The sequence below is a fragment of the Passer montanus genome, unplaced genomic scaffold (assembly GCF_014805655.1).
Source record: "Passer montanus isolate IOZ18808 unplaced genomic scaffold, ASM1480565v1 scaffold71, whole genome shotgun sequence".
Taxonomy (NCBI): Eukaryota; Metazoa; Chordata; class Aves; order Passeriformes; family Passeridae; genus Passer; species Passer montanus.
The window spans coordinates 2,102,244-2,123,481 of NW_024372259.1; the positions used below are offsets into that span (position 1 = coordinate 2,102,244).

At 42.3% G+C, this 21,238-nt stretch overlaps 1 protein-coding gene across 1 annotated transcript in view; it reads right to left on the reverse strand.

Annotated features, from left to right (window-relative positions):
- ACBD6 (acyl-CoA binding domain containing 6) overlaps positions 1 to 21,238 on the reverse strand; it is an 82,888-nt gene that overhangs the window by 56,518 nt on the left and 5,132 nt on the right. The window contains exons 2-4 of the mRNA XM_039730239.1: positions 19,736 to 19,800; positions 19,149 to 19,245; positions 506 to 591 (exon numbers count right to left, since the gene is read on the reverse strand). Coding sequence (XP_039586173.1) covers positions 506 to 591; positions 19,149 to 19,245; positions 19,736 to 19,800 — 248 coding nt within the window. The remainder of the gene's footprint in view (positions 1 to 505; positions 592 to 19,148; positions 19,246 to 19,735; positions 19,801 to 21,238) is intronic.

Here is a 21,238-nt window from a genome sequence, read left to right on the forward strand (position 1 = left end):
TACTTGCACCTTGACAGTTTTAAGTAGCATCCACTCTAGTTCAGTAAATGCAGAGCTGGCTTTTCTAGCTGCAGAGCCTAGAAAAAAATTAATTTGATATAAGGCACAAACTGTCCCTGAAGGCAAACATTGTCCAACACTAAAACCTTCACTGAACAGTCCCTAATGAATGTATTGGTAAAGAAATAACTATTTGAAAAAGGTAGTGCCTGAATAGCTTTCTATTAAAAATATCCAATATTGTCTTTTTTTTAAAGCCATATAACTGAAAAATGGGAAGCCTTGCCCTTCCCCCACATCATGTGCTAGGGAAAGGTTAGTACCTGGCAATGATACAGGCAGATATTGATTTAAATGATTATGGACCTGAAAAGTTCTTTCCTGTCATTTATTATCCTGTTGTAGTTGCCACCACACTTGTGCAATATTGAAAAAAAAAAAAAAAGCTTAAAAAATGACATTAGAAAAACACAGTTTTTATCCGAATTCCAGCACAGATAATCACCTGATTATTTCTTCTTCTTGATATAATGAGCTGATGACTGGGCCTCCAAATACAGTTTTGCTTTCCTTTCCCCTCTTCTCTGGTGTCTGAAAGAAAAAGAAAGATTGGTCCAGCATCCTGGCTCCCATAATATTCCCAACTCTCATTCCCAGCCCTGGCCCCTCAGGACCCAAAAGCTGAGCCTCTGTGAGGCAGCATAATATTCTGTTACTAGATTGCAAAGCTTGCCTTTATAAATCTATTTAATATAGATTTAAAATTAAATTTTATAATGGGCAGCATTTCCAAATGATTTACTCCCAGGAACTCTAGGATTCTGAATGATTCCCACCATAATAGAAATGAACAATTACAATAATGATTGATCGATATGGAGCCCCAGGCCTACCTTTTCAACAAACCATCCTGCAGCCTGGGATCTTCAATTGCCTGACTTTACATTGATGCCAGACTTGCAGCAGGGGTAAGTGCCTGCTGTCTGAAAGCCTGACCCAATTAGGGGGTACAGGGAACCAGAAACCCCAGCTCTTCCATGGCATTAAGTATTTTGGTTTCCAGATAAGCAGCCAAAACTGGTTTGGAATTTGCAGCAGCAATTCCTTACAAAATCAGCCCATTCATTGCAACTTGCTGCTGCCAGTGGACAGGTGTGAGGCTTTCTGTGCTGGCAGAGTGTCACACCTAGGGTGAAAAAGATCAGGAGCAAAGTCCCAGCCTCCTGCAGCTTCTCTGTAGCTGCAATACACAGCATCACAAAAACCTGGAATGATTAGTTGCACTCTCCTGTCATGAGCAGGGACACCTTCTACTGGACCAGGGGGCTCCAAGCCCCCTGCAGCCTGGCATGGAACACTGCCAGGGATCCAGGGCACCCACAGCTTCTCTGGGCACCCTGTGCCAGGGCCTGCCCACCCTCCCAGGTGTAAGAGCCTGAATGAGAGATGTGGGACTCCAGGCAGCTCTTCAAAATGCAGTTTATTGTATCCAAGACATTACAGCAGTCCAGGGTGTGGGTGACAGAGCCAGGCCTGGAGACCCTTAGTTTAGGTTACAAGTACATTATATACTTTTCTTTGCTGTGCATCTTAATACAGTAGAACCAATCTATACCTTGACTTTTACCTATAGCCTGTCATAACTACTACAATTACCATATTCATGTTACTATTCCCCAATCACTAAAAGTTAGTGCATTACAGTTTAAGATAGAAGTTGTTTTTTAGTTTTCTTGCAGTGGAAAATACTGAGACCTTTTTCTACTTGCAACATCTGCTGACTTGTTTGCCTGTGCTATCTTTCTGTTTGGTAAAAACATCTTGTTTGAGGTGGGTTTATCCTTTGTTCTAAGTCATAAAAACCCCTTCTAACTAACAAACCCTTTGCCTCCCTGGTTAGGCAGTAAGACTGGCTCAGCAATTCTTTTCTTCTATATCAAAACTTGCTTTCATTTCTATTCCTTCTGCAGATTCTACATTCAAAAACCTTTCTGCCAAGCATGCATATCTGTGAGACTTTCTTGTCAAACCTTCATCCTTCCCAACAACAGGAGAGAATTTTTTTCTAATCTCTTAATCTAAACCTACTCTCTTTCAATTTGAGGTCGTTCCCCCTTGTCCTGTCACTCCAGCCATTGTAAATAGTTTTTCTGCATCCTTCTTGCAGGTTCCCTTCAGGTACTGGAAAGCCACAATTAGATCACCCCGAAGCTTTCTCTTGTCCAGGTTGAACAATCCCAGTTCTCTCAGCCTTTCCTCATGGGAGAGGTGCTCCATCCCATCTCATCCCTTCATTACCCCCAAAAGCACTGCTGTACTACCTGAATTCCACTTAGAAATATGTTGATTTTTTAAAAATAAAATATACTTTTGTCTTTCTTTCTGCTCCTCAGGTTGCTTTTGTTTTAAATCAATGTACTAGCTCCCTATAATACATTCACTTTTACATTCTGCCCAGCTTGAGCCAACCAGCTCCACCTTTCAGTTCTGTACCAGCACAATCCCACAACATGAGGTTTGCAGATATCATAGACAAACTTCTTTACAAGGAAAGGAAAGGAAATTGGCTTTGAAGACTATTCCATGGCAAGAAGGTTCTCTCTAATTTAGAGCAGAAAGTGACATGAAGTTCTCCTTCTTCAAGGCAAAGGGCTGCAGAGTCTTAACAGTGCAGTGCCCCTCTTAAAAAATTATTTAGCAGTGAACCTTACTGTCCATCAATTACTTCGATTTCACTAATAAAGTAAAATTAATTTCAGATCAACTGAAAGTGCACAGAAGAGTTATTCCTACACAATGAAGCTATACTTACTATTAGTCTATCCTGTTTGATACTGAGGGATGATGGGCATTCGATCAGTGTCAGAAACTGCAAAAAATTTTTAATCTATATTCTTTTATCTCTTCCCACTCTAGTTCTTGGTTAGTGCTTTTTTTCCAAGTCAGAAAAAACATTTGAAAAAATACATTTAATCTTTCTAGAGGCAGAAATTGTTAAAAAAAAGATTTCTAGGATTAAGTTCACCTTCTTTGCACAACGAATGCATTTCTACCAAAGATTAATCACATTGATTGAGTACACATAAGGTCATTGGGAAACTTAGTGATAAAGGCTCTCCCAAAAACACTCAGGAAAAAACTTCTCTGGATTTTAATCTATATACAAGTTACTTTGTCCAAGTAGCTTTTATCTCATCTCTTTCACACAGAAATAGGTAATTCAATATTCAATTTATGAATGTTGAAGCAAGCTTATTCTATCACAGTCCTTGATATGTAGAACAAGTTTATGAAGAAGGTCCAGGAAAAGATTCTGTTTTCTCAGTATTTAGCCATGAAGACAGAGACAAGGCTCCACCATTCATCCTCAGGGAACTTTCAAAGGGGAATGTGTCCAGGCTTCCCAAAAGAGTTAACTCTGCTGCAGCACAGATACAAACCGGTTTGTTTCAATGCAGACACAAACTGGTTTCTCTCAATGCAGACACAAACCGGTTTGTCTCAATGCAGACACAAACTGGTTTCTCTCAATGCAGACACAAACTGGTTTCTCTCAATGCAGACACAAACTGGTTTGTTTCAATGCAGACACAAACTGGTTTGTTTCAATGCAGACACAAACTGGTTTCTTTCCAGCTGTCTCTGACAACCTGCCTATCCATGAGCTCATCTGCCCACTTCCAAAACCCTTGCTGCCCAGCCTGCCAGCACTTCCATGCAATATCTGAGCACGATGTTCCAAACTCAGTGACACAAAAAGTGGCGCAAGAAGCAGCAGTTCCCTCCAAATCACGTCACAGCTACTGACAGCACCAACACGAAGTGGTGTTTTTATTTGTTGTTCATCCTGGCTGAAGGGATCAGTAACGCACAGATGCCCTTTTCCTTCTTAAATATTTTGAAATTTTTACAGCAAAAGAAAGCTTTTAGAGCTACTTATATGCAGGTAATGACTCATGAGTTTAAAGTCACATTACCCCGCAAACCACAATGAAATTAAAAACTGACACTGCAAATTTCCTGTCTCCTCTGTTAAAAAGGCACTAATAATTAACTATGTGGCTCTCAATTAAGCCAGCTCCATTTCTTTCACTGCTGGCAGCACTGTCCAGAAGCACTGCAGATGCACATGGAACTAATAATAGTTAAGGAATAGCATGATCCAGGGCTTCCATAATTTGGAAGCTGAACCCAAGGGAGATGACAGTAGGAGCATCCGCAGTTGGACCGTGCAAAAGAGGTGCTGTAGGAAAGGCAAAATTGCTGTGGACTCCATAAAGACATTGCTCCATGCCAGATAAAAGCTGTGGGAATAATGAGAAATTTGTGACAGTGCGTGAAGACACCTTGGAGGACTGCACTTGTGTGCCAAAGCACAGGAAATGGCATATAAGAAACAGGGGAAAAGATGATAGAGAAGTGTAAGACATGCCTTAAACAGGGAAATTTTTCATGTTTGCCCACTGATTCTTTGTGGCTGGTGTACAATTAAGGCTGATGTCAAAGTCACTGCTCCTGTGATAGTTAACTTTGGTGGGTGGGTCTGGCTGGCCAGAACCAGCATAAATCACAGGCAAATCTGGGCCTCAACATGCAGCAAACATCCTCCTGAAGAGACATCTTCTACCCCCTGACTCCAGATGGGCTCAGGGACTGGCACAGGGAACTCCACTAAGCCCAGAACTATCCTTCTCAAATGTCACCAGGAATGCCAGGAGAAAAGCCACACTCCTCCAGGAACACACAGCAGAGCATCCCTGTCCCTGCCTCGGTGCACTGGATTTGCCAGTAAGAGCCCAGCCTGATCCAAGGGACAATGGCATCCCGGCTGGCTGTCACTGGCAATGCTGCTCCAGGCAGCCTCAAAGCCTGACAACCACTTTCGGAACAGAATGGAAATACAGGGACTAATATTTGCTAACATCATTAATTCTTTTTTTCTTCCCCACTCCCCCTTCTTCCTTTATCCACCATGTCAAGATGTATACTTTTAAATTGTTGTCAGCCATAAAACAGACGTCGTGTCCCAGTTCAGAGGTTAACATATAATGACAGACACATTAAAAACCCTGTCCAATGCCTCACTGAAAATTTCAGCTCCATCTTCTCTTCAACAAGACAGCGGCTCAAACTCACTTGTAAGCTTTAACAACATTAAAGCCTAATCATGATTGAAAAATAAAAGAGAAAGAGAAGATGGTTTTATCATACTAGCATTATGGAAATGCAAAACAATTAGAGACAAACATTTTCTTTGAGAGGGTTTTGTCACAAAACTCACATGATCCATTTTTCCCTTGGCATTTTTGGGGAGTGGAATGAAAATTATCATTTAAGAGGAGGTGCAGTATTTTCCTGATGGGGGTTGGTGTGGTGGATCACTCTCTTGCCCTATCCCTGAAGACAGGACAGGGATGGATTGTTTTTCATTTCCACACCCAAGCTTTGTTCCAATCTACACAAAACAGGCTACAACAGATTTAACAAGATGGCAAATTCATGGGTCCTCCCAATGACCCACTTCAAGCTCGAGAGCCCGAAGTAGCTATAGATATGCAAATGAACTCACTCTCCGTGATTAGCTGGGATGGAACTGGACACAGCTATTTACATGCAGGGCAAGGGACTCCTAATTCTGACAGAAGGAAGGTACAGAAATCCTACAGAAATCCTACAAAACAGCAGGAACAGCACAAGTTTCAGTAAAGCCTTTAAAAAAATGAAAGACCATAATTTCCAGTTAACAGAAGAGCTAGATCCCAGGCACGGGTTAAATGTCTGGCTGGTTTTGCATGCCCAGACACCCAGCAAACACAGCAATAGTTATTTGGCAAGGCACGTGGCTGTGTTGCACTGCACATCTATCACCCCTAATTCCCTCACATCTCGCTCTGGCCTTTCTCCACACTCAAAACCTTTAAATATCTTCTCATAAATACATATTTAAGAAGAAGAGAAAGCCATCAGCAAAAAAAGATTCATCTCATCAAAATACTTATCTTCAAAGTTATCCTGGCCAATGCCTTAAAATGGTCAATACTGAGGTTTTTCAGCACCAGGCACCTTGCAAACAGTAAAGTGAGACAACTTAAACAGGAGTGATGCATCAGGATCTCACACCTGAGCCACCACACTGCAAGGAAGAAGTTTGCACTACTTCTTGTATTATTTTCCTCTTCCTCTGAGCCTGATGCAGCTGGAGCCAGAGCAGCAGCCATATCCAGCTTTGTGGGATGCAGACAAGGAATACTCCTAACAAAATTACTCCAGTCAAAGCTTCTCAAGTGTTTGTGCAGCAGCAAATGCACAGTGCAGATTCCAGTCTGCATTTGTGCTGCACAATTCACCTTTCTCCAGCTCACCTGCTCCTCCAGTGCAGGTGCCAGCCTGCCTCATTCCCTGGCTTTCCTGCATGGGCAGGCACAGAACCCAGCCCTGGGGACAGGGACACATCACCTTGCTCTGTACCTGTCTGCAAGGTGCACACACAGCAGCAGACTGGTGAAACACTCTCCTTGGCAGGAATGTGGCAGCCTTCAGCAGCCACCAAAGAGGCCACCAAGATCTGTCATGGCCTTTCAAAATGCTGCAGGGCTTTGAAGAGCAGCCAAGGGTCCTGAGCCACCAGGCCTGGAGGAGCTGCAGTTGCTGGATGCTCACAGAGATCTGCTTGGTAGGGGTAGGAGAGACCCTGGCCCGTGTCCCAGCTCCCCCAACTACACCTGGGAGGTGTAGGAACTCCAGTCTGGTGTTATGGCAGGACAGGGGATGTGCTGGAGCACTGCCAGGCTCACAGGAAGGTACCAGTAAACCCCTGACGTGTGCTGATTGAATTGTAATTAAGCTGGTATAGTCTCAGGTGAGAAATGTTACAGAAAACACTTCAGATCCAAGAGCAGACCTGCTCTGCTGGCCACCATGTTCCCCTAACGCTCTGGATGAAGATTTTTCTACTTGAAGAGCGAGGATTATTGGGGAGACAACAAGAAAACGCAAACTCTCCTGAAGTTTCAGACAGTGGCCCCCCTCCTCTCCCCGTGTGCCACGGCCTGGCCATCCCCCTGGGAAGGGAACTTGGGCAGAGACTAATTGTATTTGACAGCAGCAATTACACACAAGGCTGGAGATTAGAAGCTCGTTAATTGCGTGTGCCATAATTGCTGCCGTCTTTTCCTTTGCTAGCTCAGGCCAGTGCCAGGAGAGGCGAGGGAGGAGGGTGCTCTCCAGCCCACACGCAGGTGGTCCGAGGATGAGAGCCCCGGGATGGGGAGGCGATGTCGCCTGTCCCCGGCACAAAGCCGGGGCTCCTGACCCCGGCACAAAGCCGGGGCTCCTCCGGCAGCGCGGCTAATGGGGCGTGAAATGAGGACAAACAATGCTCGCTTCCAAAGGTATTTCCCACCTGTATCCTTCTGGCTTTACAGCTCGGCTGAACTTCACTACCTGCCGCGGGAGAGAAGGGAAATATTAACCCTTTGGAGGCGATGCTGCCACAGGAAATGTGTCTTTAACACTTATAAAATTAGGCGTTGCTTGACATGGTTTAAATACATCAAATCCTGACTAAGAGATGAGCTCAGCATTTCTCACTCTTTACTGAGCACTGTAAGGCAGTAACAGCCAAATAAGACACAAATCCCTCCTGGCTGAGGACAGCCTCTGCAAAGCCACCTCTCACAAAAGGCTGCCTGCCCTACCCTCCACACCAGCCCTATTAATGGCTGTCATAATCAGAATATTTTAATATTCCTCTCTCAACAATCCTCCCTGGCTCCCCGCAGCAGCTCGGCCCCAGCGTGCACATGACTCAGCACTGGAGCCTTTTCAAGAGCCCACTGAGGATCTGAACAATCTGAGCAAACCGCCCCTGAAAAATGCCAGCACCGTGGGGTTCAGGTGGTTTTTTTTTAAATTTTAACTTTTTTTTTTTTTTTTAAATATCGAAGGGGCAGTTTAGTTAATATTCCAATAATATCTACGTAAAGTTTTCTGGTTGTTTTAAGTCTCATCACAGAATTTCTCTTTAAAAAACACAATTTAAGACAGGGAAAATATTTTCCAGGTGACAGTAAAAAAATAAAAACCAACATACTGTAAGTAATGTCATAGTTAAACAGTGCTGTGATCTAAAGCAAAGCTTTGCAGATCACTCATTTAACTATAACGACTTAATTAATAACTGCACCATAATCACAGTTGGAAATTAGTAGTAAAGACAGTCAGGGGAAGGGAAATAAATGGAAAATGCGTAACATAATTTTGAGCAAGTCTTAGGCTTGCTAGGAGCTGTGATTTCATGACTCACTGTACACATTTTAGCATACGTTTGGAAGGAAATACTATACTCAAAAAAAACCCAAACCAAACAAACCCTAAAGCAGTGGCTTCCCACAGTTTTTGGTTTGTGGAGCACTTTTTTAAAAGGAAAAGCAGACATGGAGGTGGCAAGCACAAGACACCAGCAGGCTTCTTTCCTCACATTCTTTTCATGGACTCTGCCAAAACTTGCACATTCCCAGTGCCTGCAGCCCAAAGGGTGAGTGAGTGGTGCTGTTTGGACCCTCCCAGCATGAAGGAAACCAGGTCAGGCCTGGAGCAATCAATCTGTAAATCACTGTAAATCTGCAAATCCCTTCTGCCCCATCACCTGTATGAAAATCCATGGATGCCCAAGCAGAGGGGACCAAGCCACAGACACAAACACAGCCTGTACTGTAATTGTTGGGGGTTTTTGTCAATTTAATACCAGATATTTATAGAGATTTACAGAGACATTTGTAGGAGCAAGAAATATATTCTGAGCCAAGCTGGAAATACTGAATAACTCCATGGCTTGGGATGAAACAGGTGCTCTGAAGCCTGAAAACTGAAGGCAACCCTAAATTTTGATAAATAAAGGACATCAGCAGCCACCCTCTGCTTTCTGCAGTGACACTGGACCAGACATCACTGCAGAGGCCACCGTCCCCCCTGGTGACAGGAACAGCTCTGAGGCTGCTAGAGCAGTGCCATGGACATTTGTTTCCCACAGAACATCTCGGTTGTGAAGGCAAAGGGAGGATTTATGAGCTCTGCAGGCACAGACATGGTAGAATGAAGAGATCTTCACTGGTCCCAAGCAGGAACAAGGAGGTTTCCAAATGTCCAGTGCAACCCTTGGCAGGCTCAGCCGGAGGGATGCAGGATCTGGAAGCAGCAGCCCTTAGGCTCAGGCACAGCCTCAGTGCTCAGCACTTTCTCTGCCTTTGTGTGGGTTAGTTCAGCTCAAAGTACCTACAGGATGCTCCAGAGGCTTTTGAGGAGTGCCACCTTTCCTTAAAAAGGAGTAATTTGGTACAACAGGGTCCAAATATCCAACTAGGAGACAATAGCTGCCCTTTTAAAGGAAAATGTTTTCCAATTTAAGAGAGAAATAGCGTTTACATGACATTAACCAATCTGTTAGTTAACATCCAAACAAAATCTTAATCCTCAGTAATTACAGTCAATACTTTCTTGATATTTCCTGTAAAGAGCAAGCTAAACACAGCCACTTAACCTTTTCCTAATTCAAAAAGCAGTATTTTCACTAAAGAAACAGCTTACTTATGCTATAGCTTATGTTGTACACGAAACAATTACAGCTGGTTTCTCCTACCCAAAAGCATATGCTATTTTTAATTAACACACTCTCTCTTTTAAACCAGCCTTTGCCCTGCCATGTGAAGCAGCAGGGTACACAGACCCTTAAATATCTACAACTCCACACCTAAACATCAATGTATTCCATATTCCACAGTAAGATAAACCTGCAATTTCTACCCAAATTCCTGATTTTTTAAGAGTCTCTGACACAGCAAGCTGAGAGTCTTGCAACCACTTCAATTACTCGAAAAAATCAGATTTTTTTTTATTTAGAGGTTGAGTCCTTCCCAATTTAAAGCAGTCAAGCTGCCTGCCCTGCCTGGTGGGCTGCTGGCAAAAACAGGAGCAGGAGTTTCAGGAGCAGAGCAAGTAAGAGAGCAGCAGAGCAAGTCAAAGCCCACCTCTGGAATATCCACCAAGTGCTACAAGCAGAGGAGTCAGTCTCTGCTCCTCCCACCCTCACTCACCACCTCACTAGGCTATCCCAAAAGCCAGGATTTTCCTTGTTTCTGTGCACTCTGGGGAAACTTTGGGATCCATGGGTTCCAGGAAGGCTCTCTGCTGCTGAGGAAGTGACCTGGGCAGCAGGAATCATCACAGAACCACAGAATGCTTTGGTAGGAGAGCCCTCAAAGGTCACCTTGATCCAACCCCAGCTAAAACTGGGCAGAGAGAGCAGATCTTGCCCTCCTGGTCCTCCTCACCTCACCTTGCAATTTCCTATTTATTTTTTCTCCCCTTCCAAACCTCCTGTTCCACGAGAGGCTCTGCCCTCTGCCCCAAGCCATGGCAGCTTCCTGCTTGGTTCAACACCTCTCCTCTGCACAAAGATCACCCTGCAGCTTTCCCAGCCCCCAGTTTTGTCGTGTCAGCACGACCAAAAGCATCATGCACTGATTTGTTTTAGAGTTTTCAGCACAGAAATGAACCTCACAGGAAAATTTTGATTGCTGGTGGAGTCACTTCTCACGTCACAACACTGCTCTTTCCTGCTTCCAGCCTCACACAGCTACTCACAAAAATGAGCTTTTCAATGCTTTTATCATTCACATTTTTTGTGGCTGAGGAGCAGCAGCATTGCTGCTAAAATCTGCAACAAATGAAAACTGCACTTGGCATTCACACACCTTCCTTGCCTTGCCAGAAACTGCCACCTCAAGGCAGAAATGACAGAGGGCACCTCTGGTTGCATCTCAGTCGTTTCAGCTTCTGGTCTGAAATTTTAACAAATTCAACCCTGCCATCTCAGTTTAAGCCAAGATCCCTGGAAATATCAGTATTTAACCATTTTCTGTCAACTCAGCCACAGAAGCAACAACCTTCAGCAGAGGATCTGCAGCAGCTGACACCTGACCTGGTGATCAGGTCCCTGCCACTGAGATGCTTTCTCAGCTAGGAGAGCAATTGCTCCAGTGAAGTTTTAAGGTCCCAGCTGCATCCCGTGCTTCCAATCCCACAGCCATGGGATCACAGAAGAGCCAGGTGCTGTGGGACTGCAGGCAGACAGCAGAACCTGTCACTTCTGGACAATGATTACAGGGATAACAAAACAAAATCCCTGCTGCACAGAAAGTTACACAGTAAAGTGTTTTGTCTCACTCTGTTACATCTTGTCATCACTGCGTGGCCAGTAGTTTGAGATTATATATAATTGAGATTATATATGATATAAATTTACTTGCTCTTTTTTTTCAATTGTGTCTGTGGCTAGCAGGCAGTGTCTTCATCCACCTGCAAGCCAGGAATTATGATGCTGGGATGCCACATTTTGCTGCAGCAGCACACTCAGCAAGGCAGACCTACGCCTCTAATTATTCTTTTTTTCTGAATACATCCCAAATAGTATATTCTGTATTATTTTTGTAATCATTGAAAGATGGTGAAAATTAATTCAGTGATGTATTCAAAAGAAAAATATTTAAATATTACTATTTAACCAAAATCACTAATGATGACCCCCCCTCCCCAATTTCTTGGTTGGAATTCTTAAAATCCACTACTGTAGCTGCAAGAGAATATGTTATGCTATTCACAGCACACTAACAACAGAGTGCATCAACACTGCTGGATCTGAGCTGGAAAAATGAGGACTAGCATCTCTACAAGCCAAAGTTAGCCCTTGGAGGGCTGGTAAGATTGCATATTTAACATACAGTATATTTTCAGCAAGAACAGGCAGCATAAAAGGAGGGAGAGAGAAGAGGCATAACCCTTGCCACGATAATTCTCTCTTTTAAAGAAGCTTAGGGGCACAGAAATGTGGGCAACCTCTGTACAGGATTTCAGTGCAGCTTTCAGTCCATGACTGCATTGCTGGTTTGCTTGCTAAACTTCAGCCTCTCTGAAATACAGACTTGCAGCTTGGCACTGTTGTATTTCAATCAATCGCTTGGTCGAGGATCAGAATGTCATAAATAAAAGGAGCTGAGACCATAAATTTCTGCAGAGATGTAAAATCAAAGAGAACAATCCAACACACTCCCAGGGGGTAGGAGGCTGACACATATTCCAGCTGTTTATATTTCTACTATGAGATGCTTGTTCATTTTAACTTCTTCACTTCTGCACAGCTTGCCAGAGCCACAATTCCAAACAACAGTGTGGGTCTGGCATTTTGTTTTGTGCTCAACAATAAAAGGCAGCAGGAGATAAAAAACCCTGTGATTGATCAAACTTGTCCACAAACGAAATCCCAGCCCCACCAGCACGGCACCCCAATGCATGGCTGGTGAGCTACTTGCAAAGACAAGGACAGAAAGGCAGCAAATTATCTATGGACAGCTCTTGTGAGTAGGATCTGTGTCAGGGACTTAAAGCATCAGCACTCCTCATGAGAAGATGCAGCAAAATAACACTACCCACCTTTAATTGTGGAAGAATGGGGAAATTTAGTTCATGTTTGTAGTGTGGTATTCTAGTTTCTGACACAACAGGAACTACAAAACATTCCCTTGCTAATAAGAAAAATTGGTTCTGAAAGCATGCTCCAAAAGCAAAGCACTTAAAATCTAATTTTGCAGATAACAAAGTGCCTTTTTTCCAACTTGGATAAAATAAGGTGTGAGACCTCTAGTCTCAAAAGCAGGAGTGAAGTGTACACAAACTGCAAGGTTTTGTGAGCCATGCACAGTAAATAACTGCATCCTCCACCAATTCCACGTGCACTAGAGACTGTCCCTCATACAGCTGGCAAAAGGCAGCATGGCAGAAGAATCCCTCTGTGTGTTAACATCTAAACCTTCTCAGGATATACAATCCTCAAAAACTATTACATACCCCAATGTAGTTCACAAAAAAAACCAACTCAACAGTTTGTCTAAAACCAGAGCACACTGTAGTCTACACGCCCTAAAGCCAGAAGCCTGGGGTGGATCAATTTTCTGGTTTTAATCTTAATTTCTAGTGCTTCGTTTTCTGATAAAAGAATAATAATAATAATAATAAAAAAAAACGGGCCTGATGGTTTGACTTTGTTCTGTTTTGTTTTCAAAGGGGAAGAGCTTGATTAGACTCTACAAATTGTTTCTGTGATATGCTTCTTCCAATGTGGTCAGCACTGAAAGAAGGGCTTAAAAAAATGTAGAGCAAACAGAGATCTTTGTTTTCCATATTTTGTTAGAAATTATTGTTATTGTTATTAACAACATTTGGGTAAAAAAAACCCCAAAAAACAAAAAAAACCAAAACCAACCAACCAACCAAACAAAACAAAACAAAAAAAACCAAAGCAATACGTCATTGAAGAAATTCCCTAAGGATCAAGTGCCACAGCAGGATCCATACAAAGAAATGTGCAGAGCAAAGCCCCTGCAGCACTGTTCCACAGCTCCCAGTGTGCTGCATTAGCACAGGACAGCAAGCTTTAGGGAGCACAGCCATAATTTGATTAGTGCCCACTTTACACGATGCAATTAAATTGCTTTTATACTACAAAAGAAATAAAGTCGCTATTTTTCCAAGTTTTTGACCTCGCAGCACAGCAAGCCATAAATTGAGATATTTCCCCAAACAAAGCAGGTATCTGAGCTCACTGCTGCTGGTGACAGGCAGAGAGACCCAAAGAGGTCCCTTCCCCTCCTGCTCTTCCCATCCCCCTGGTAATCCTGCCCACACCACTCTGCTGCTCTTTCCCAAGCACAAACAGTGGCTGCTGGGCCAGATTATCAAGGGAGACATCTGTTTGATAGACCAAACAGGAAAACACGATGGGTGCACTCATTTTGTTTACCAACAGTTTTTTCTATGCATTTCTTAATTTCCAGAAGAAATTCCGCCTGCAGAACTAACCAAGAAATCCAGAGATTTCAGCCTGAAACTGCGTTTACCAGCCACTAATCTAATTCTTAGAAGTTGACCAGACATAAAACTTGTAAGCTGCAATAGATCAAAGCTTCTTGTTTCATATATCAACAGGGCAGACTTGAGCAATGAATCCAAATTTAAGAAAAATTCAAGTTTTGATTTCTGAATGTTTTTTTTTTACGTCATTGAAAACAGAGTTTGTATTTGAGTCATTACAGAGATTTTTCACTTCTCTTGGAGATCCTACACTACAGCGATTCTAAGCTGCCTTGGAGAGCTTACTTAAATACAAGAGGCTCATTAATTTAAATCAATTATTAAAATAATTCAGTTAACACCTGGTGCAACCTGCCAAAAGCACACACAGACCTCAGCTCTTCTGCAAATCAGGGAATTGTTTCTCCTGCTTTTCACTGCATCCCTGAACTGCAAATTCTCTTTCCCACGTTTTAGTTTCAACTTGCTTATTGCATATAAATGTGACAGAGAAAGGCTATTTCACCAGAAGGGATGGAGCCCAGCCCTGGGCACAGGTACCTGGCCACCCACCTTATCAAATATTGCCCCCTGCAGTACTTCCTGCAAAAACACCCAATAGACAAATCCATTTGTTTTATTCCCCAAGGTTTTCCAGCTTACTGGACTGCTCTGAGCCTGCAGCAATTGTGCATTTGCTATTTTATTCACTCTGAAGTTTATTTTCTGTTTCATGAGCCTTTTTGTCCTCCAAGGGTCCTCTCCTGGCTTGACCTGGTGTTCCCACACCAACCCAGCAAAGGAGACATTTTACCCCCATTCACTATTTGGGCCAGACTAGAGAGAATTAAATCCTCTCCTCCTCAAACAAGGCACAAAATACTACTTAAAAAAACACAGGTAACTTTCTCCCCTGTAAACATCACACCTTTAAGAGCCTAAAAAGATGGTTGGTGAATGCCTATTTTCTTTGAGGTGGAGCTGTCTTTCCCTTAGAGAGAAGTCTCTGCTCTTCAGATTCCTGATCTCCAACTTTCCTCATTACACAGCAGAAATTTTACTAACTGCATTATTGGTGAAGCCGAGTCAAACAAGTTAAAATGCCAACTTCTTAAACTTTGATATATAAATAGAAAAATCTTTAAGTCCTCCTGTGAGTTTCAGCACTCAAAGCAAACAAGAAGAGGTGTGTAAGTGTTTGGGAAAGGATGCCACTGAAGTTAGTAGTGACAAGCTGTTCAGATTTGAACTGGTAAATACGCAATATACGAAATAGGAAAAGGAAATATTTCGAAGCGAGCGATGCCAAAATTGCAATCAGCAAATGGAAGGCTAAATGTGCTGAGCAAATCTGGATGCTTTTTTTATTATTTATTTTTATTGTTTGAGCTGTGCCATATAACCATCTCGTTACAAGAAGGGATCAATAGCAGCTCCTGGCCACCCCTGCAGTGTCGTGTCACACCTCCGCCCACGGCCCCTGCGACAGGATTTCGGTGGAAGGGACGTGTTCAATGCTGCTAAGAAAGGAAGTGCTGGCCTGCTTTTGCTTCTCTGGGTTTGAAAAGCTTGAAGCCAGTGGGGATTTGTGATATCCACTTACTAGAGAGATGAGAATTTGGGAATGTGTGGGGGACTGCAAACAGCCACTACAACTCTGAAAAGCTGCAATACTGAAGTGCCCGATGATGCAGCGATGTGCATGAGAACAAAGTGACAGCATGAAGGTGACAGCCATCATCTGAAGGTGACATTCCCCAAATGCCTGAGCCCACTGCTGAGGCTGCAGGACAGCACCACGGCAGTGGGAACACAGAGCCAGAGGGACACACATGCTGGCAGGGAGGGCAGGTGAGTGTCACCACCACTCACACCAGCCAAAGCCACCAAAAGCAATTGTCATTTGCTGCCAGTAAAGCAGGAAGAGGACAGGTGAACATAGGAGAAGAGAAGCAGCCAGGACACATCTCCCTTTGTAAAGGACCTGAAGCAGTGGGAGGTGTTGACGGCATGAAATGTTTCTGTTCCAGGCTGGAGAATGCAAAAGAATGGCTTCATAAATTATTCTCTGTTCTGGAGGAAGAGTGAATAGACTTGAAGGACAGGTGATGTCTCTGAAATATGCAAATAGAGCTGAGCTGGTCCAAGCAATTACCTTTCCACTGCCTGGAACTTCAGACTGAAAGGAATGACTCACAAGAAACAAAAGATGTGCTAAAAGGTAGAAGATGACAAAGGAAGACTGCATCAAGAGGAGAATGGAGACAGCATGGAAAAGAATATTCCTGACCACCTACTAACAGCTGTTCTTGGGAAAAGGAGCAAAACAAGCCACAACACATAGTAAGACCATGCCACACAGAAGGGCTGAATTGCAGAACATCCTGAAAGGCAATTCTGATTGTTCTAGACCAGCACAGCTATGAGACTCCCGTGGCTTCATGGATGTAAAGACAATGGACCTCACCTCAAATATCCTCGAGGTTACCTGTTAATATAAAAGATTTTCCAGCAAATAAAGTTGCTGAAAATAAGTGCAGTATGATCATTTCTTCCCGGATTTTAAACAAAGCTCTGAAAGAGAAGATTAGGCAGGACTGTGAGACAACATGCAGGCAGCAAGGGTGGAAAAGAAACTAAACCACATTGGAAATAACCAAGCAGATACAGTCAAAAATGGCACACAAACTTCAGAGAGCAGAGAACAGCTATGCTGCTGCCTCTCCACATTCAGCTGTCTCCTAATGAAGTGTGGGTACTCCAAAGTCAGTGCAGGAATAGGAAGCAGCAGGTGAGATCTGGGCTGCTGTTAGAGTTCTCATTGCTTCTGGACACAAATTCAGGGCAGTCCTGTTCAATCAGAACCCCTTTACTTCAGGGTTTTTTCCCATCCATAACAAAGATACTAAATTAAAGCAGGAAAATCTGATGCTGGAAGTGTACTAATGAAGAAACTTCAATATGAAAGAATAAATCAATGGAGAAACAAGAAAAAGGAATGAAGAAGTGGATCTATTTGGACTGCACAAGAAATAATGCATTTAGTTCCATTCTGTTTGTTAACAAAAACACTGACAGCCTGTAGGCTGCAGAACAGCAGCAGATTTGCTGAGGAAAAAATGAAACTATGAAAAAAATAAGTGGTTTTAAGCTTAAAATTTTACTGAAGGAACAAGATAATAAAGCCCTTTTGCAAGTATATGAAACAGGAGACTTAGGAGGATTTAAAATAACACAAAAGAACAATTTTAATGGGTGAGATAAAAGGTTGAAGAAAAAGTAAGTTGGGAACATTGAGAAAGCTTTTAAATAGCAAAATTCACGAGGATGCACAACAAGAAATTGAACACTTTTGCACTGTAATTACTATTTATGATTCATAATGATATGTAAGCCAAACTTTTCAAAATTGTAATGTGCACTTTATACTGCTTTCAAACCAAGCATTTGGAGTATTTCATTCAGAATCTATGGTACATAAGAAAAATCTGAAGGAACCTAGCAGATGAGCACGTAAAGGAGACACAGTGACAGTGATGAAGCACCTTGTAATGTACCCACAGCTCTTTTCTATAAATCCAATTTGAAATTTGAAGACTAAAGTAGCTATTTTATCTCCATCCTCTGACACATACATCTCCATCATTTTAAAGAACAGAGCTCCCTCTCGTGGCTCCACAACGTGGATTTGGTGGGGAGAAGGACAAACAGGAGAGGAGCACGAGATGCATGAGAGAGGACTCCTGAAAGCATTTTGGTCTTTTAAAAGTGGAATTAAGAGGATGATGTAATAAGAAGGACAGGTGAATTCTTGTGAAGAAAGCAAAGCCACCTTTATTTCAATGCTGACTTTTCAATTACATTTTCTGCTAAGGTAATTCTCCTCTTTACCTTAGGGGAAGAGGGGAGGAACAGTGCTGCCAACCTTTCTGTGTTTGCTGTATGGGTTCTTTAAAATATTTGTTTGTATTTGTTTTGTAAAAACATGTTACTCCCCTTTCCTGGCTGACACTTTTGTATCCTGAAACTCACAGCTCTGACAGAAAGTATTTCTCTGAGGAAAAGAAGTGAAGGGAACACCCAAAAAGCTAAACGTGTCACCATGCTAAAAAATTTGTTCAAGAAAGCACTGAGTATTTTGCTTATTTTTTTCTTTTTTTAATTAATATTCATGTGTTTCATTTGACACTTACTTCATTCAGGATTATACATAGATTTTTACAAATTACTTTATTTCTGTATGAGAATTTTAGCCTGGACAAGAATTCACTCAGCAAGCAGCCAACTTTGGCTAACTGCACAGCACATAAAACTATTTTCTCCAAGGGCATTAAAAAGGATTTGTTATAAATGACAGCTTTTCTTTGCTGCAAAAACACTATGAATGACATGGAGCATGAACTAGTGAAGAAAAAAAAAATTAACCCTAAACCTCAAGAACAGCATCAGAAGACAACTCAAAATCAAATTCTTGATTCACAAGATTGTGCCCACACAAGATTTTGCTTCCAAAGCATGGGAATATAGAAGAACAAATTTCCTACCATGAGAAGAAATTACCATGCCTTCAGCATTTTACTATTAGTGAAATATCTCCACTCTATTTCCAAAGGCTATACTTTTTCTAAAGAGCAATCCTCTTTAAAAATGGTATAAAAGTCAGTCTATAAACAGGAGATATCCTTAAGGATTCAATCAAGTAATAAACCTGGTAGATGAAAGACAAATTAATTAAAATGACAGTACAGTCTCCCTATAACACACAGATACAGACTTGTTATGTTGGAGTACCTAATCATAATCAGATTTGGTAATTTGCTGCATGGAAACAAAAAGGAAACATTTTTAGAATTGATCATTCAGTTCATGTCACTTTCATGGAGATTGCTTTCTATTGATCAACATTTAAAGATGTAGTTGAAAAGAGAAGGATGAGAAAAGGATAAAAAGTATCTTTACATGCTAAATACAGCATGAACCAATAAGAGCAAAATAAATTAGATCACTACAGCCAAACCAAGCCTGTGCATGCACTGGCTGTAATGAAGATCATTATGAATGAAAGAGATGGCTCTTCATGCTTCAGTCACAACAAAAGGAGAATTTTAGAAACAAATTCAGACTTTAATCTGCTCAAAATGAAGTTTGCCATGCAGCAATTAAATCCTGTGAGAAGCTGAACCATTGTCAGCTTCACAAAGACAAATGCTGGTTGGTTTTCTGAATGACAACTCCACGTTTCCTACCTGTGGATTCCAGCTGGGGTCGAGTTTTTTCACTGCAGCGATGTACTCCTGCATAGCTTGGTGAGGGCTGGTATCTCCCAGGGCTTTCCAAGCCTCCCTAGGAGCAACAGCAGAACATCAGTGAGCCCCTCAGACACAGCACAAGGTGTTTTTATGGGGACATCAGTGGAACACAGCAAAGAGATTCATCAAAATCCTTTCAGGGCATGCAAAGCCATCTTTCATTCAGCTTGAAAGGGTCAACTTTTCTCTGAGGCCATGAATGGCCACTGTCAGTGCAGCTCTGTTGTGAAAGGATCTTTCAGGGGATCTGATCCAGGCTGGAACACAGTTTGTGTTCACAGAGCTGCAGCTGCTCTCACATTTTTGCTGTATTGCATGCCAGTTCTTGATGAAGACAGTAAATAAAAGATTCTGGTATTTCACATCTGTATCAGGCATAACAGCAAACACTTCCCTGTTAAACAAAAAAATTTAAAGCCATTTCAGGGGCAACTCCCCTAGGTCCATAATTTGTCTACAGATGAGACAAGATGGAACAAAAAGCAGAGCCAGAATTGCTAGGAATGACAAGGATTTCCTCTTACCATTTCTGCTTTCCTTCAAAGTCAAAGAAGCTTGGCTTGGGGGTGTTACAGGTTCCAAGTTTCACCTAAAGAAAAGAAATTTCCTTCTGTCAGAACAAAACAAAGGGGACTTGCACAAGGAAAATTCTGTGTTCTGATGGTTTCAGGGTAACCGTGTCATAAGGCCAGAAGAAAGGGTTTTTTGGGAAACAACCTCATCAACCCCATCTCACCCTGCTTTAGCACCTCTGCATCCCTGGGTTTTCTTTGCATGATGCACGGGAAGCAATTTTGTTGTGCAGCTCATTTCTTTTGCATGCATTACCCCCAGGGATAACCAGCGAGTGATTTCTCACTAATGTTATGTTTATTACCCAGCCAAATGCCTCATCCTCCACCAGGATAAAGAAAAATCCTGTTGATTAGGGTTTCCACAGAGATGATTATTCATTACAGCTGAAATTCAACTGCTTCCGCACAAAGCTCGAGTAAACAGACTTTGCTTAATTATTTTCAAGGTCCTCTGGAAGGCAAGGGGACAAACTTGGAGCAAAGGAATGCCAGGCAGCTCCTGAATTTGCTCCGAGGCACCTGGCTGCAGGAAGCACTGCATGAGAGACAAGTCAAGGTCTGAGTGCCAGAGATGAGCCAATCTGTCAGAAGCAAGGCAGAAATTAAAATGTGTGTGGGGGGGTGAAATTAAAAAACACAAGAAGAAAGGGAATGAGCCAGAACCCAGGGATAGATATATGGAAAAAAGTGTCACAGCCAGTGTAAAATGAACTTGGTGCCAGTGGGATTCAGGCAGTTTTCCACATGTAAAATTTTTTTTAAGACAGGATGATGGGTGAAAGGCTAGAAGTCAGAGCAGCAGCTCCTGGGAGGCAGTTCCCACAGCAAGTCCCCCTAAGACAGGACACAGCACAGATGGACCCCAAGGAGGGGACACAGGCACACCCTGGAGGTGGGCAAAGGCTTCTGGAGAAACGTTTTGTCAGCCAAACAAAACCAAACTGCATCCAGCAAATGTTTCATGAAATATGCTCAAGTGTTCAGGCAGGTGAAGTGCTTAAATCAACGAACAATTCTTCACCTTAACAGGGTGGGGATTTTATGCTGAGGATGGAAGCAATGGAAGCATTAATCAGGCTTTAAAGAGAGCATGCCTGTGCTGAGAGATATTTATTAGTTACACTATGTTTTCATTTAAAGTGTTAGAGAATATGAGTGACTGTAACTGAAATTAATTTTCTGTACATCTGACTGTCTCCCAGTGAGCAATTAATCCAAATTAGAACATCTTAGCTGGCCTTTAAAACAGCATATTGCATTTCAGGGAGAAATAGGAGAATAGGCTAGCAACAGTTAAGTTCTATAAATCAGTCACAATTCATGTAGTCTAAATGTTTTTTTTCTATGCTCTGAGGTGGATTGGACCACTTGTTTTAAAAAGCAAAACAAACTAGGGAATAAAATGTAAATTCATTATCTGTATGGAAAATGCCTGCTTGGCAATTCTTTAGT